The sequence below is a fragment of the Lichtheimia ornata genome, assembly GCF_029851405.1.
Source record: "Lichtheimia ornata isolate CBS 291.66 chromosome Unknown scaffold00137, whole genome shotgun sequence".
Taxonomy (NCBI): Eukaryota; Fungi; Mucoromycota; class Mucoromycetes; order Mucorales; family Lichtheimiaceae; genus Lichtheimia; species Lichtheimia ornata.
Window position 1 is genome coordinate 5,141 of NW_026695456.1, and position 14,502 is coordinate 19,642.

The 14,502-nt window shown below is 43.7% G+C and overlaps 6 protein-coding genes across 6 annotated transcripts; 2 read left to right on the forward strand and 4 right to left on the reverse strand.

Annotated features, from left to right (window-relative positions):
- Nucleotides 1–1,268: 1,268 nt before the first annotated feature.
- Nucleotides 1,269–2,914, forward strand: O0I10_012580 (tubulin beta-4 chain; the record flags this gene model as incomplete). The annotated part of the gene is made up of 5 exons (XM_058492472.1): nt 1,269–1,296; nt 1,359–1,375; nt 1,483–1,622; nt 1,684–2,270; nt 2,331–2,914. 5 exons carry the CDS (start codon nt 1,269–1,271, stop codon nt 2,912–2,914), a joined length of 1,356 nt encoding a protein of 451 aa, XP_058336754.1.
- A 184-nt stretch (nt 2,915–3,098) lies between these two features.
- O0I10_012581 (uncharacterized protein) lies at nt 3,099–4,947 on the reverse strand (the record flags this gene model as incomplete). Its single annotated transcript, XM_058492473.1, has 10 exons — nt 3,099–3,497; nt 3,564–3,647; nt 3,704–3,773; nt 3,835–3,935; nt 3,988–4,081; nt 4,143–4,263; nt 4,320–4,393; nt 4,452–4,619; nt 4,677–4,736; nt 4,796–4,947. The coding sequence occupies 10 exons, from the start codon at nt 4,945–4,947 to the stop codon at nt 3,099–3,101; spliced, it is 1,323 nt and encodes a 440-aa protein (XP_058336755.1).
- A 54-nt stretch (nt 4,948–5,001) lies between these two features.
- Nucleotides 5,002–6,866, forward strand: O0I10_012582 (uncharacterized protein; the record flags this gene model as incomplete). The annotated part of the gene is made up of 8 exons (XM_058492474.1): nt 5,002–5,060; nt 5,114–5,192; nt 5,365–5,477; nt 5,541–5,754; nt 5,820–6,056; nt 6,122–6,596; nt 6,664–6,693; nt 6,757–6,866. The coding sequence occupies 8 exons, from the start codon at nt 5,002–5,004 to the stop codon at nt 6,864–6,866; spliced, it is 1,317 nt and encodes a 438-aa protein (XP_058336756.1).
- A 188-nt stretch (nt 6,867–7,054) lies between these two features.
- On the reverse strand, nt 7,055–7,765 carry O0I10_012583 (uncharacterized protein; the record flags this gene model as incomplete). The annotated part of the gene is made up of 4 exons (XM_058492475.1): nt 7,055–7,105; nt 7,169–7,420; nt 7,546–7,641; nt 7,760–7,765. The coding sequence occupies 4 exons, from the start codon at nt 7,763–7,765 to the stop codon at nt 7,055–7,057; spliced, it is 405 nt and encodes a 134-aa protein (XP_058336757.1).
- A 284-nt stretch (nt 7,766–8,049) lies between these two features.
- On the reverse strand, nt 8,050–8,721 carry O0I10_012584 (uncharacterized protein; the record flags this gene model as incomplete). Its single annotated transcript, XM_058492476.1, has 1 exon — nt 8,050–8,721. The coding sequence occupies one exon, from the start codon at nt 8,719–8,721 to the stop codon at nt 8,050–8,052; it is 672 nt and encodes a 223-aa protein (XP_058336758.1).
- Nucleotides 8,722–9,067: 346 nt separating this feature from the next.
- O0I10_012585 (uncharacterized protein) lies at nt 9,068–11,002 on the reverse strand (the record flags this gene model as incomplete). The annotated part of the gene is made up of 3 exons (XM_058492477.1): nt 9,068–9,694; nt 9,905–10,016; nt 10,941–11,002. The coding sequence occupies 3 exons, from the start codon at nt 11,000–11,002 to the stop codon at nt 9,068–9,070; spliced, it is 801 nt and encodes a 266-aa protein (XP_058336759.1).
- Nucleotides 11,003–14,502: the final 3,500 nt, after the last annotated feature.

Here is a 14,502-nt window from a genome sequence, read left to right on the forward strand (position 1 = left end):
CAACCGCAATTGGTGCACAAGTGAAGGCATCCATGCCAACGTGTTACATAGCCTTATATCCAACCTTCTCGATCTTCGCAGCAATCAGTCAACCAACATCGTGAATGTCTTTGTTGGTAGTCCTTTTGCTCCAAGGGGTGTGTGTGTGTGCGTGTGCTCAGTTGCTCACCTGGAGGATGCATATGTACTGTGTCTCGTCGCCAACACCAAATCCTTCCATCCACCAATAAAGGTAATTGATAAACCATTGTTCACTCATCCTATGTGTTGATGTAGGGTATCGTACCGAACAACTATGCCCTTGACATGGGTGAATCAGATTCGGCTGTAGCAAATCATGCACGAGACGACGTATTCCAAGTTGCCAACGACGTTGAAGGATCTTCATTACACGCCCTGAGATTCTCTTCCATAGTATACCTTGCATCATCTTTGCTGTCCACACCCTTGACTTATCCAGCATGACCAATTATAAGACACATGACATCATTCGCGATAAAAGGGAAAGCGCGCAGCATCATATCATCTTTGGGGTCAATAAACCTTATGCGATCATCTGGAGGATTATCATTGTTGCTGAATGCCGCGTCTTTGCTTCTTCAATGAACAGCTATCAACATCGTACGTCTTTTATGATTAAAGCATGTTATCATGTGCATGGATCGTTATTCCCAGCAAGCTCGTCTCTTTTTGGATCTTTTAGTGGTTCTGGTTGCAAAGGATGATATAATTATTCAAAGGACTGAGATACTTTTTGAGGCACAAAAGGGGAAATGATTGGCAATGTCTTATATCGTTCAAGTGAAGAATGTAAAATGAGGTGTTACAGCATGAGTGAGAAGGGAGGACAAGAAAAGTAAATCGCACATGGGTCTAGCTTTATAGAGTTGTGGTACGGTGGGATGCATGAGGAAAGGTTACTTGGTAATAGCAAGAGAATGAGATCATCCCATGGCAGATCTCGTGGCGAACGTCCGTGCTGAGTGATTACATTGGTTCCACCATATGTCAACCAACACGTGTATCGCAAAAGTCAGATCGTACCTGCCATGTGCATTTTTTGTGTGTGACGCGTGCCAAACTTGGATGTAAAAGAGAGACCAACTCATTCAAACGAACAATCAAACACAAACTCACCTCTTTTACCTTTCTCCCCCTCTTTTTCTTCCCTCCAAACAAACACTTTCTTTGTAAGTACCACCATACCCCCAAAGCTGTGGTCCTCATGTAAGCTCATGCCCCCATTCCATAGCCTCCATTTATAAACCATGAGAGAGATCATTCACGTTCAAGCAGGTAAGGCTTTAAAAAACAAAGCGTTCCTCGACTTTTATTCATATGTATCTATCACATAACAGGTCAATGCGGTAACCAGGTACGATATGCAGCGACATGCAGCAACACTCCCTTGAGCGAGCAGCCCACCACCGGTGATAGGGGAACATAAGGAGGTGATGCTGATACGATCTTGTGTCTTTGTAGATCGGTCAAAAGTTCTGGGAGACCATCAGTGCTGAACATGGCATCGATTCCACTGGTGCTTATATTGGTGACAATGATCTTCAATTGGAGCGTATCAACGTCTTCTACAACGAAGGTTATCAAGGCAAATACGTGCCCAGGTAAAGGGGAGAGGATGATCCAAGGAGGAGTAAAAAGTATACTAACATGTATACACTATAGATCCGTCATGGTCGATCTTGAGCCTGCCACCATGGATGCCATTCGTAGCAGCACCTATGGCAAATTGTTCCGCCCTGACAACTTTATCAATGCTCAATCAGGTGCTGGCAACTCTTGGGCCAAGGGTTACTACACTGAAGGTGCCGAATTGGTGGAAAGCGTCATGGATGTTGTTCGCAAGGAGGCTGAAAACACCGATTGCTTGCAAGGTTTTCAACTTGCCCATTCGCTTGGTGGCGGTACTGGTTCTGGTATGGGCTCCCTTTTGCTTTCCAAGATCCGTGAAGAATACCCTGATCGTATCTTGAGCACCTACTCGGTGGTGCCATCTCCCAAGGTCTCTGATACCGTTGTTGAACCCTACAATGCTGTACTTTCGGTCCATCAGCTTGTGGAAAATTGTGATGCCACCTTCTGTATCGATAACGAAGCCTTGTATGATATTTGCTTCCGCACCCTTAAGCTTACCAACCCTGGCTATGGTGATTTGAACCAACTTGTCTCAGCTGTCATGTCCGGTGTTTCCACCTCGTTGCGTTTCCCTGGTCAACTTAATTCCGATATGCGTAAGCTCTGTGTCAACATGGGTAAGTTATTACTATTGTTGTTGTTGCCATGACAACATGTGATTGATTTTTCTTTTATAGTGCCCTTCCCTCGTCTTCATTTCTTCATGGTGGGCGTTGCTCCATTGACGGCTTTCAACTCTCAACAATACCGCAACCTTAGTGTGACGGAGCTCACCTCTCAAATGTTTGATGCTCGTAACATGATGGCTGCTGCTGATCCTCGTCATGGTCGTTACTTGACGGTGGCTACTATTTTCCGTGGTCGCTTGTCAACCAAGGAAGTGGATAATCAAATGCTTGCTGTGCAACAAAAGAACTCGTCCTACTTTGTGGAATGGATTCCCAACAGCGTCAAGACTTCCTTGTGTGACATCCCTCCTGTGGGTCTCAAGATGTCTGGTACTTTTATTGGTAACAGCACTGCTATCCAAGACTTGTTCAACCGCGTCAACGAACAATTCACTGCCATGTTCCGCCGCAAGGCTTTCTTGCATTGGTATACCGGTGAAGGCATGGATGAAATGGAATTCACTGAAGCTGAATCCAACATGAACGATCTTGTCTCCGAATATCAGCAATATCAGGAAGCTACCATTGAAGAGGATTACGAGGAAGAATACCTCGAGGAAGACGAAGAGGAATATCCCATGGATGAAGAGTAAATCCATCTTTATATCGATCATTCATCACATACACCACACACACACACAAGCATTTGCAGTAATTCTCATGATACACACACATCTTTTCAGTTAGTTCTTACCCAACACACACACATTTTGCTTTTCTTTATTATTGTTCATCAAGGAAAAATACAAAGACTTCCATAATTCAAGTTGCATTTTATCAACCATTATAACTGCTTCCTCGTGATATATCACATGCTTCTTCTACTCTTTTCTTGACATGGTTCCAGAAACTTTCAAAGGCATCACGATTTTCTCCTTTTGTCCACTTGCACGTGAGATGGCAGCCATCGTCCTTGGTGCCCTCTTCAATCTCCATTTGAAAAAAGAATAACGGGGTATCCTCCTCTTGAATCTTTTGCTTCTTTTTCAATTGACGTCTTGCAGCTCGTGACCAAGTATTTGCTCGTGGTGCACCTCGAATAGGCTGGTCTTGGAATGTTATCCTGAGATCCGAGAGAATGAACTCCACTTGTTGTCGTACATAGTCAGCTGACTTTGCAACTTGCAGTGTAAATTGCGACTTGGGATGGTATTCATCGATGGATTGTGCATCATTCTACAAAAGCAAAACGCCGTGGGATTAGTAACAAGGGAATCCCAAGTACCTGAATCAATAACTTACGATCCTGACAGATCCAAAGGACCAAGCAATTGCCCAACGTGTCGTTTTGCCTTGACAAAAACTCGTGACAACATAGTTTGTGATCTAACAATGTGGCTCAGTTATATACATTGCATCATCCTCATGCTGTAGGTACTTACATTGTTCGCTTTGAGCTTTTGAGTGATTGGTTTGATTGTCTTTTTTAATCCAATAAGACTGGTATACCACCTACACATACGAGTTAGCATTCTACGTCGTCTCAAGGCCATAGAATGATGATGATATTTACATGATTTGATCCTTGTACTCGAGACTTTCATTGATGATTTGACCAATAAATTGTAGTTCACCACCTGGTGTGATCATTTCGTTTGTTGAACCTGTGCAGATCTTTATCAAAATGAGTCGATGTGTAATTCACTAGTTTTCTCATTGTGCTTACCGAGGATGGCTCCAATTCCTTGTTTTCCAAGCCTTCATCTACCTCTTCTTTGGACTCGTAGAAAGGAGGATTGCACATGCAAAACGCGTATTTCCTACCATATGGCCTATTATCAACCCCATCCCTTGTTCCTGATCCATAATAGATTTCTATACCTTGTATCTTCAAGCATGAATATGCGACTTGGGTCCTTATTAAGGCGAAGGCTGATACGATCTTGTAATTGGTTCCATTCCACGTTCTCTTTTGCATAGTTCATGGATGCTTCATCGATTTCTATTCATGGCGTGTGAGTATCCAATCAATCATGTATTGGAATCATCCATGGTTACCTGTTCCTAGGAAATGCCATTTTGGATTGCGAGCACACCCCAAAAGAGGATAAATACAAGACGCACCAACACCACTAAGCATCCTTCATTGAGTCCTCAGCCAACCTTTTTTCGCATAGGTTTCCACCTTACATATCAATCCCATGAACTGGCTCAGATGAAGGCGGCATGGTTTCTTTCAAGATGTCTTCGATCCAACGAATGTAAGCAAGTCGGCCGGGTACTGGTGGACAAAGTCGATCATGCGGGAATGTCACATCCAAAGAGAAATGATGTTTAAGCAAGCACCAATTCAACATCCTAGTAAAATGCCATGGTTACTACTTGCTATCTGGTTTGAGCATCCTTGATCCTTACCGTACAGCTGCAGGGTCCTTGAATTCAATGCATGGCCTGCCCTTCCTATCATATCTTACACTATATGGCGTATGAGTCAATACCATCCATAGATGTATAGATGTATACAATGAACTTACAACTGCCTGAATGATGGATATGCTTCAGCAAGCTCTTCAAACTTGGGTGGGAAGCGAGAGAGGTCTTCCAGCTGCTTCTTGTCCTCGTCTTCTTCCTGCTGCTGCTGTTGTGGAAAACTCGCTTCATAAGATCGCTTCTTGTCACTGGACATTCTGGGTTTCAGCTTCGAACTTCAAAATGCGTAAACTATTCGAGAATGAGTACCATGACGGCGCGAACCAGATCCGCAAGGACCACAAGAACATGTAATGCTTACTTGGAGTGGTGAAAGAGAGAGAGAGAGAGAGAAATAGATAGGCTGATTCGGTTATTGACAGTCTCAATCGCTTGCGATCGATCGAGGAAGACGCTGCATTTGTGAAAGAGATCGCCGCCCTTTTCCCGTCCCTCCCTTTAGTAGGCAAGTTGAACTTTTGTGTGCGTATCCATAACAACACATGAGCTTATTTTTGTTTATTGTATACAGCAAATGAGAGATGTGGATCATGGTATATCGACCCAACCGAGGTAAGGGAGGGGGAAATCCTATGCAACACAGAGCAATTTGGTCTAATGGTATGGGATATAGCACAAGGTGCATTCAGTGTACTTCAAGTCCACCGATGGCCATATGGGACAATGGGATTTCAATATGCGTCGAAGTAACTTGCATCTTTTGGATATCCTTGGAGAACATGGCGGGTAAGTCATGTGATTGAAAATCCTCCTTGTGGATCATCGTTCCTCATGCATACCTTGACATAGTTGCATCATTGTCGATTCGACACGACGTGGAAAGCGTATACCTGATTCCTTATCCAAAACCATCCCCATCTGGTGTAGTACCTTTAACCGGGCCATTGCCAAGCATATCAACCTTTCTTGGGATACCAGCTTTCATTCATTACCATCCGCTGTATCACGCTCTGAACATGCACAAATTGAAGCAAGGATAGATGAATTTGCACAACGTTTACTGGTATGCTATATTATACACCCACACACACATACGTGTAGAGGATGACAACTTATATCATCTCAAAGCGATCAGGCACGATTGATATGGATCGTATATCGAGCATGTTGAAGAAGCCGTTACGACCTCTTTGGTATACACCTCAATCATCCATTTTTATCAACGATCTACCCAATTTCGAGGAGCTACCTTTTTGGCCGGTGATATGCCTTAGTGCATCTCAAGCAGTGGAATCAGGATGTCAAGCTCGTCCAGGTTATCTCTATGTGCAAGGATCAGGGGATGATCAAGAAGCTTGGTGTCATGTGAGTCTTTTTGGATGTCATTTGTTGATGATGAAGGAAAAAGTTAGACTAATGCATTGGAATAGGGATTAACACCTCGCCTTTTTTGGCAAAATCGTGCCTTGCTCTTGGGATCGGGTAGCGCAGCCGAATGCGAGAAACATGCACGTCAGCTTGCAAGAAGTAATGACGCGGAGGAGGAAGAATCATCATCATCAGCATCAGCATCCTCTTTCAACTACATTGGGCATACGAATATAGCTATTGGATCACGATTGAGTGGCAAACCTCCAAGTTGTTGGGATACATTTGACGTGGTGATCAACTGCACGCCCTTGGAGTATGAAGACAACCGAAAACACAAAGGATATTATTTGCAATTGCCTATTCCCGAAGGTAAAAGGGGACAACAAGCCTTATTCGAGTCGATCCCAACTGCACTTGCTTTTGTTCATGATCATTTGGTGAAAAATCGGCGTATCCTTATTCACTGTGCAAAAGGACAAGATCGCTCCGTGGGTATTGCATTAGCCATCTTTGTCAATTATTTCGATCTTCAAGGTATGTAAAATATGACCCACAATAGCATGTTCATTACAACATGACCACTAACATGGCCGATGATTAGGCAATCTTTCTGCAGAACAAAAGCCATATGGTAAGTGTTTGGAGGAGGATAGGGGTTGTATAGGTTTGCTGATTTTGCATGTTTTTGGTCTAGTGAACAAGGAAATCATCCAGGAACACCTTATGAGGATCATTAGTAGTCGCCCTAAAGCTTCCCCCTCTCGTGCAACGTTAAAGAAAGTAAACACTTTTTTCATGAGCTGATCCCATTCTATCCTTTCCCAAATTGTGTCCTTGTCCAAATGATGAATGCTCCATTGATCAAACAAGATGTTGAAGATAGCTTTATAAAGCTACATAAGACTTGAAACAGTGTATGTATGTGCGAACGTCAAATGATTGGTTTATTCAAGATGGGGCTAGAAGGCTCTTGCGCTCTATGTGCATGATCTTTAGGCCGACTTCTTGGCAGCGGCAACGGCGCTGTTGACAGCAACGCGACGCTATAAAACGCATTTCCTCTTTAGTATCCCATCCATGTATCACGTGTACCAATACTACTTTACCTTGTTCTTGAGCTTTTGAACCTTGAAGCGATCAAAGTCGGACAAGTTGGCACGAACTTGGCGTTGAGCGAGCTTCTGAGCCCAGGCGGACTTGGCCCAAGTGTTGAGAGTGTCGTTCTTCTCAAGGCACTTCTTGACGGTGCTTTGACCAGCGTTACGGGGAAGACCCTTGACAACGAGGTTGGTGAGAGTCAAGTGACGAAGAGTCCAGGCCTGACGAGCGACACCAGTGGTGGGACCATCAATGAGAACCTATAGATGAATCCATAGATGTATATATATAAATATCGTGTATATCGTTTGCCGTCATTGTATCGATTGTATGGGTGTGTGGGTGTGTGGTGTGTATATGAATCGGCTAGGTGTATTGTACTTACACGCTTGTGGTCAACAATGTCGATAATGACGGCCAACTTGTTGTTGTTGAGGAGGACAACACGGCCAACTTCAACTTGACGCTTGAAAGAACCTTGCTATAGATACAACAACGTTTAATCCATCACATCCATCCATTGTATACATTCATCCATCCATTCATTTCATCCATCCAATACCACTCTCATCCCATTCCTAAACATATGCAACACGTACCACCATGGTGATTAAGGACGTACGGAAGGAGAGGGAGCTTCTTGTGCTTCATCCACATCTTGTCATGGAAGCACGACCACCGTATTCAACTCCGGTTACTTTATATGGAAAGTCTCGCTCTACTACAACTACTGCCATGGTGATGCGCTTCCCCCTGCATTTTTCTTCTCCCCAAGACTGATAGCTTACCTAATTAAAGATGCCAAGCATTTTTCTTACAATATGACATGCCTTCTTTTTACGGAAATTTGCTTTTTTATATATACAATTTTACAACAAAGGGGGGGATTTCACTGTACACGGGCTAAATACAAGTAGCGGGTGAAAGAATGTGTTTGACACGCCACGGGGTTAGGCAATCGATGCATCAACTGTTTTGGTTGCCATGGTTGCTTAATGGTTGTTTTGATTTGCATACGAGCAAGGAGAGCAGCTGTTTGTTTCAATACATCAGGCACCACGCGAGAATCCAGTTCATCCAGTGCTTGGTTCAACAAACTTGCAACGTGCTCATCCAATTGACTTCCAAGTTCTCTGCTATGATTGATCAAGCATGCACTAGGCACTGTGCTATTGTCTTGTTGAGATGGGCAATGTTCATCAATGCTACTACGAACCAGCGCAGCAAGAGCAGTGGGGTTCAATAAAGGTTGAGCGACAGCATCCCACCAAACGGATGGTAGTAAAGTGCCTTGCAAGTACGATTGCACACCTTCAATCACTTGAGCCTTGAGAACACCATGATCGACATTGTCATCCTCGTCACGTGGGTCCAAGTCCAAATCAAGATGATCCTGCAAAAGCATCGTGCTTACTTGTGCATAACTTTCAGACGCAAGCGGTTCAAGATGATCAAAGTGCCAATGAGAAGCCATGTGTTGTGCAAGTCGATCCACTTGCACCCAATCATCGTTCACAAGCGGTACGCCTTGAGTAGGAGGAAAGTAAAAACCGATAATCATCCATATCAGCAAAAGAAAAAAAGACGATGATGCCAGCATCATGTTGTTGTTGGTAGTAGTATGTGTGAGATTGGAAGAAGAAATAACCTGTCAAAGCAGGTCAAGGGAATCACATTTTTGCTTTTATATACAAATGCCCCTACTTAATTGGTCATGCAGGATAATGATAATCATTGTATGTGCGGCGAGTAAACAGGGGGTGTGGATATCACACTAAGTGAGGTAAAAGGTAATTTGTATCTTAATTGACGGAACACATTCCCGAGTAGAAGAAGAAAAAATTGTACATAATTGATCCACAAAAAAGAGCAATGCTTTTCTTTATTCCAACACACCACTAAACAATTTAGTTCATGGCCTGGACGAGCTTGTTAATGTGTTCCTCACGGTTACCATAGTCACCACCCTCGATGAAGTGGTTGAACTTGCGAGTGTGCCACATGTTGTTGGGGTTGGAGAGCTTGAAGGGCCACAAGAAGTTGTTGGCTTCCTTAAAGTGGGGACCAACGGTAGCGATCTCGTGGATCAAATCCTCAACACAGATGATGTTGTACTTGCCAAGAGCAGCCTCAATGACAGAGTTGTCGTGGATGGGGATACGTTGGCCGTTGACCTTGGCGTAGCCACGCTTGTAGATGACTTCACGGATGGTCTTCAAGTTGGGGTAACCATAGGTGACATAGGGTTGGATCAATTGAAGCATCTCGCTGGTAGCCTTGTTGAGGCGGATGAAGACACCGTTGTTGATCTGCAAAAGACGGAACAATTGCATGACCTTGCGGGGCTTGGGAGGGATGTTGTTGATACCACGGATACGGACAACAAAGACAAGCTTGGGTTGAGCAGGAACGTAGTAGTTGCCGTTGGACTTGGCTTGACGACGGAGAGCAATTTCCTTGCGCTCGTTGCTCTCGTACTCGTTGTGGTACTTGCGAGCACGCTCAAAGATGTCACGACGCTTAGCACGTTGGGCCTGTAATAAGAATCATTCAGGTTAATTCATTGATCCCAAAATCATTTCTCATTCTCCTTTGCACACAAAAAAGATCACGTTGTTTTGTCATCAGCCCCGAAAGATGGTTAACGTTTGACAGCATTGCTTTCAAGCTAGTCAATGGGTTTGACCCCGGATATCATCACCATGACAACGAAATCTTTTTTCCCAAATCCTCCCTCTACTTGCCTTCTTGAGTTCAGCCTTCTTAGCAGCAGCTTGCTCAGTGGCCTTGGCATCAGCCTTTTGCTTCTTCAAGAGAGTCTCGGGGACTTGAACGTCCTTAACGGTGGGAACGGAGCTATACAATAACAAAAAAGTTTAGTGAGCCATGTCTATAGAGTGATGGTCCACTGCTTGGTTTCCATGACGACTGCAATGTGCCAATGCTGGGAGTGTTGGCGATGCAAGTTGCTCGAATAAGGACGCGCAAGTGGAAAGTTGATAGGACAGTGGTGGTAATGGTAGTGGTGGTGGAGGTGGTGATAGTAGTAACGATACTCACTAAGCGACCATTATTGCACCGACGTGGAAAGAGAGGGATAAAAATTTTACTTGGCTCGCCCGAAGAAAAGAAGTTGAACAAGCCACACCGACGGCAACTCGACCCATCCGGGCCCGACCCCGAACATAACGTAACCTTGAATAATGTATAGATCAACCGTTGTATGATAAAGAGTGAACGGTGGTATATACCGGTTCACGACAACACACTCATGGTACCAAAATTTTTTATCAATGCGTTGGATGTGTCCTTAAGCCTATGGTGGCGTAAATGATGCACGGAAACCAAGATTTTATTCACCAGGAGGAATAAGCCGCCTAACTACCACAGTATGTTGGTAAACTAGTAATAAATATAAGCATTGATACTTTTAGCAAAACATTGAGCGCATTTCAATGTCATACATGTGTACTTTCTAGTGAGTGCGTTATGGATTAGATAGTACGGGGTTTCCTGTGAAGCTCTGGGAAAACAGGCATCCGTCGTCCCTACATCAAGATGGACATGAATAGTCAACATTGATAGCATATTAAACATCGATAATCTTCTCATGCGTACGTAACCAAGTAATGGCAAAGGCCTGGTGATGATTTCTTCAATTACTCCAATAGAAGTGTGGGGTACTAGAATAAACCATGATAATCATTGTCGAGGTCAGGGATACTAGGTCAGGTGTAGTAGCAGAGCAAAAGTTATCTTGGCTTACATACCACCTGGGACAGGTCTATAGGAGACGATGTCTCCCACATAGCGCTTGGTGCTTCGATGGCTCGTGAAGACATGTCGATTATGAGAACAAGAGAAAAGAAAAAAGATAAACTATGTATGTGAAATCTTTATGTATATAGCTGATCATCATGATATCATTTCGGGGTATAGGTCATTGTGAGAAGAATGATGAATTCATCAGCAAAGACTCATTGTGTGATGATCGATGGTAAAGTTAACATGTTATTGCTTATTCAGAGATATCCTTTGGTGAGGCGTTTTGGACCATTATGCAGCTGATGCGAAGGATGCTATTGGGATCAATCACTGGCGGATGATTGTATGGTGCAATGGTATGAAGAGAGCGTGTGGTAAAAGTATGATGGATGCTGACTTGGGGCACTTGCTTTTCGATCAGGACGCTAATTAAGGAGGGTACGCTATGATATGGAATGGATTACTATGATGAAAATATGGACGTGCTAAAGGTAAACTAAAAAAAGCGGATACTGCAGCAGCGTATTCAACATGAGCTTTTGCATAGACACCGAGTGTGGGTGTGGACCTTTCGTGTATATGGCAATCATTGGTAAATGATGATCCGTTCATTTCTTCAACGCCTACCAACCTCCTCTTTTATTATAGTACGTTGGCTATTCAGGAAGCTACCTATCTTCTGGTCCTTGGGACTATCATGGATGATGCTGTCATTGGATGTCAACATGTCTTCGTGCATACATGGCTATTATTGGTAAATAGTGATTCGGTTATTTGTTCGAGGGCTAATACTCACATGAAACCTCGCATTGTCATTATCGGTTCAAGTGTAAAGGATATTGTCAAGGCACAAATTAGGAACAATGAAAGGAACGACCTTCTCCCACTTCCGCTTCATAACGATGCAAGGTAAGACCAACTCCATTTACACTCTCCACACCACTAACTTCTGGCATTGCCAGCAATGCACACCGTCAATGGGTGAACAAGTGGTCAATGGCGACACATTCAGCTACAACAAGCACGTGCGCGATCTACCCATGACACAAGCTTCCATTCCAATACAACAAGTAAGTTCAATCGCTGCAATTCCTTTTATTGTTCAAGTCGAATATTGTGGTACTAAAGTTCGCGTATAGGTTGGTGTTGTCTCGTCTATACAAGACCCAATGAGGCGTCGTGTACATTCCTTACCGAGTTGTCCACAATGAGAGTTCTCAAGACGTCTTTACATTGCCTCTTTTGGGTATGCTGACAACAAAAGCGTGTGGGTTGGTTTTATTTGTTATCTCACATTGCGTTTATGGTAGGTTGAACATGTTGGATGATGGTACCTCTGGCAGCAACAGGATACGGATCTCAAAGCAAGAATGCTGTATGGTTGGCTCAATGGTATGCGTGGTATTGGATCTACAAAGCGAAACCTGTTAATTAACACGACTTACAGTGAAACAGCAGCAAGACAACATGGATGACATGGAGATACGGCTTTATTTGAGACAATGATGCTATTGAGAAATACCACAAGGTAAGAGGTTCATTGTGGGATTGGTTGGATTCAAGTGGACTTACCAAACGCCATACAGTGGCAGAGCCTCTTTCGGCGATACTATTATTATCAAGGCTGCACGTCAAGGATGTCATTGTATAGTACTGTGCTCTCCTGGGGAATTTTGGCCCGGAAACAGTGTGACTCAAGATGCGATGGCAAGGCCAATTTGAAAAGGCATCCGCTGTGCACACGGCCTCCATCCAAGTACGGCTATTGATTTCCTTGCCTACAGAGAGAAGGTGGATATCTCTTATGATGCCAATTTCAGGATCCAATGAGAGTATAGTACATATGGTGGCATACCTTGGCGCTGCAGGTTGATTATTGTATTGCCTTCGGATGGTGTATTTGGTTGCAATTCCTTGTGATCACCATGGTTCAGGTATGTAGGACTCTCGTGCTTTTTGGAGACCTTTGCTGAAACGCCTACCATTGTTTAGAGGGACTATTGCAGAGAGCTGCTTGTCTTTTGGTGCTTTGGAGCTTACAAGATCACAGCTATGATTGCTAAGTATTGTTGGATGAGTTGGGACAATTGTTTATGGTGCATCTTTTATAGGTGAATCATGTCAGCCATGGGGAAATGTTTATGTCTTTGGTGGTGTCAACCTTTATTGCGTCTCGGGTGGTTGGTTACCAAGCAACGGGCGATTTCTCTGGAGAAGGTCAGCCAATGCAAGTCTCTTGCGAGTGGATTGTATCAGCAACAAACAACAGCATGCATATCTTTGGTGCCATATCAACCCTCATCCCATCATCCATCTGGTGCTTCCCATTATCTGCAATTCGGTGGGCATCCTGAAATGAAGGTCTCTTATCGATTGATCACATCAGCAACAAGGAACAACTTGTATATCTTTGGTATCAGCAAGCTTTCTATCTCTTGGTGGTTCTGGTTATTGGCGATTCCTTTGGTACGCGGCTGCTATTAAACGCCTCTTATGGATGGATCATGTCATCAACAAGCAATGAGAGCCCGTGTCGACATCTTTGGTGTTACCAAGATCATTTATGCATCTCCTCAAGGTATTCATCGTCAAGCTGCATTCGATTTCCAATGAAAAACGATTGCCATTCACATCGCTCTTTAGCCATATGTACGTCACTCCGCAGCTAGGATCTGGTTTGGGCTTTTCGATGCACAATGCTTTCTCGATTTGCATGTGGTCTTGGGCAGCAAGGATTGTCTCGTTGTCTCTCTTTGTAAGGGCTCTTCGGCATCATGTAAGTATGCTATCTTTGGTGGTATCAATATCACTCAACCTTCTCACTGCATATGCCCATAAAGTATCGTTCCATCGCTTTCAAGCCGAGTACCACCGTAGCGGGCCTTATCAACAAGTGGACGATTGCAAAGAACCGGCTGGATTTGGATATCATCAGGATTGCGTGCATATGACTATCATTGGTAAATGATGATCCGTTCTTTTCTACAATGCCTACCAACATCCTCTTTTACTATAGTGTGCGGACTGTTCAGCAAGCTACTTGTCTCGTGGTCATTTGGGATTTTCATGGATGCAGCTGTCATTGATGTCAACCTGTTTTCGTGCGTATGGCTATCATTGGTAAATATGGGATGATCCGTTTTTTGGCTCCAATCCTAACCAACCTCCTCTTTTATTATAGTATGCGGGCTATTCAACAAGCTACTTGTCTTCTGGTCATTTGGGATTGCTATGGATGAAGCTATCATTGGTAAATAATGATCCATTCATTCTTCCAATGCCTACTAACACCCTCTTTCATGTGGGCTATTTAGCGAGCTACTTGTCTTGTTCCTTTTGGATTCTTGATGGATGCAGCTATCATTGGATGTCGACAGGATTTCATTCATACGGCTACCATTGGTAATTGGTGATCCATTCGTTTCTACAACGTCTGCCAACCTCCGCATTTATCATAGCATGTGTGCTATTCAACAAGCTACTTGTCTTATGGTCCTTTGGGATTTCTATGGATGCAGCTATCATTGGATGCCAACATTGTGGATATCAATAAGAGCAGGATGGCTACAGGGAGACA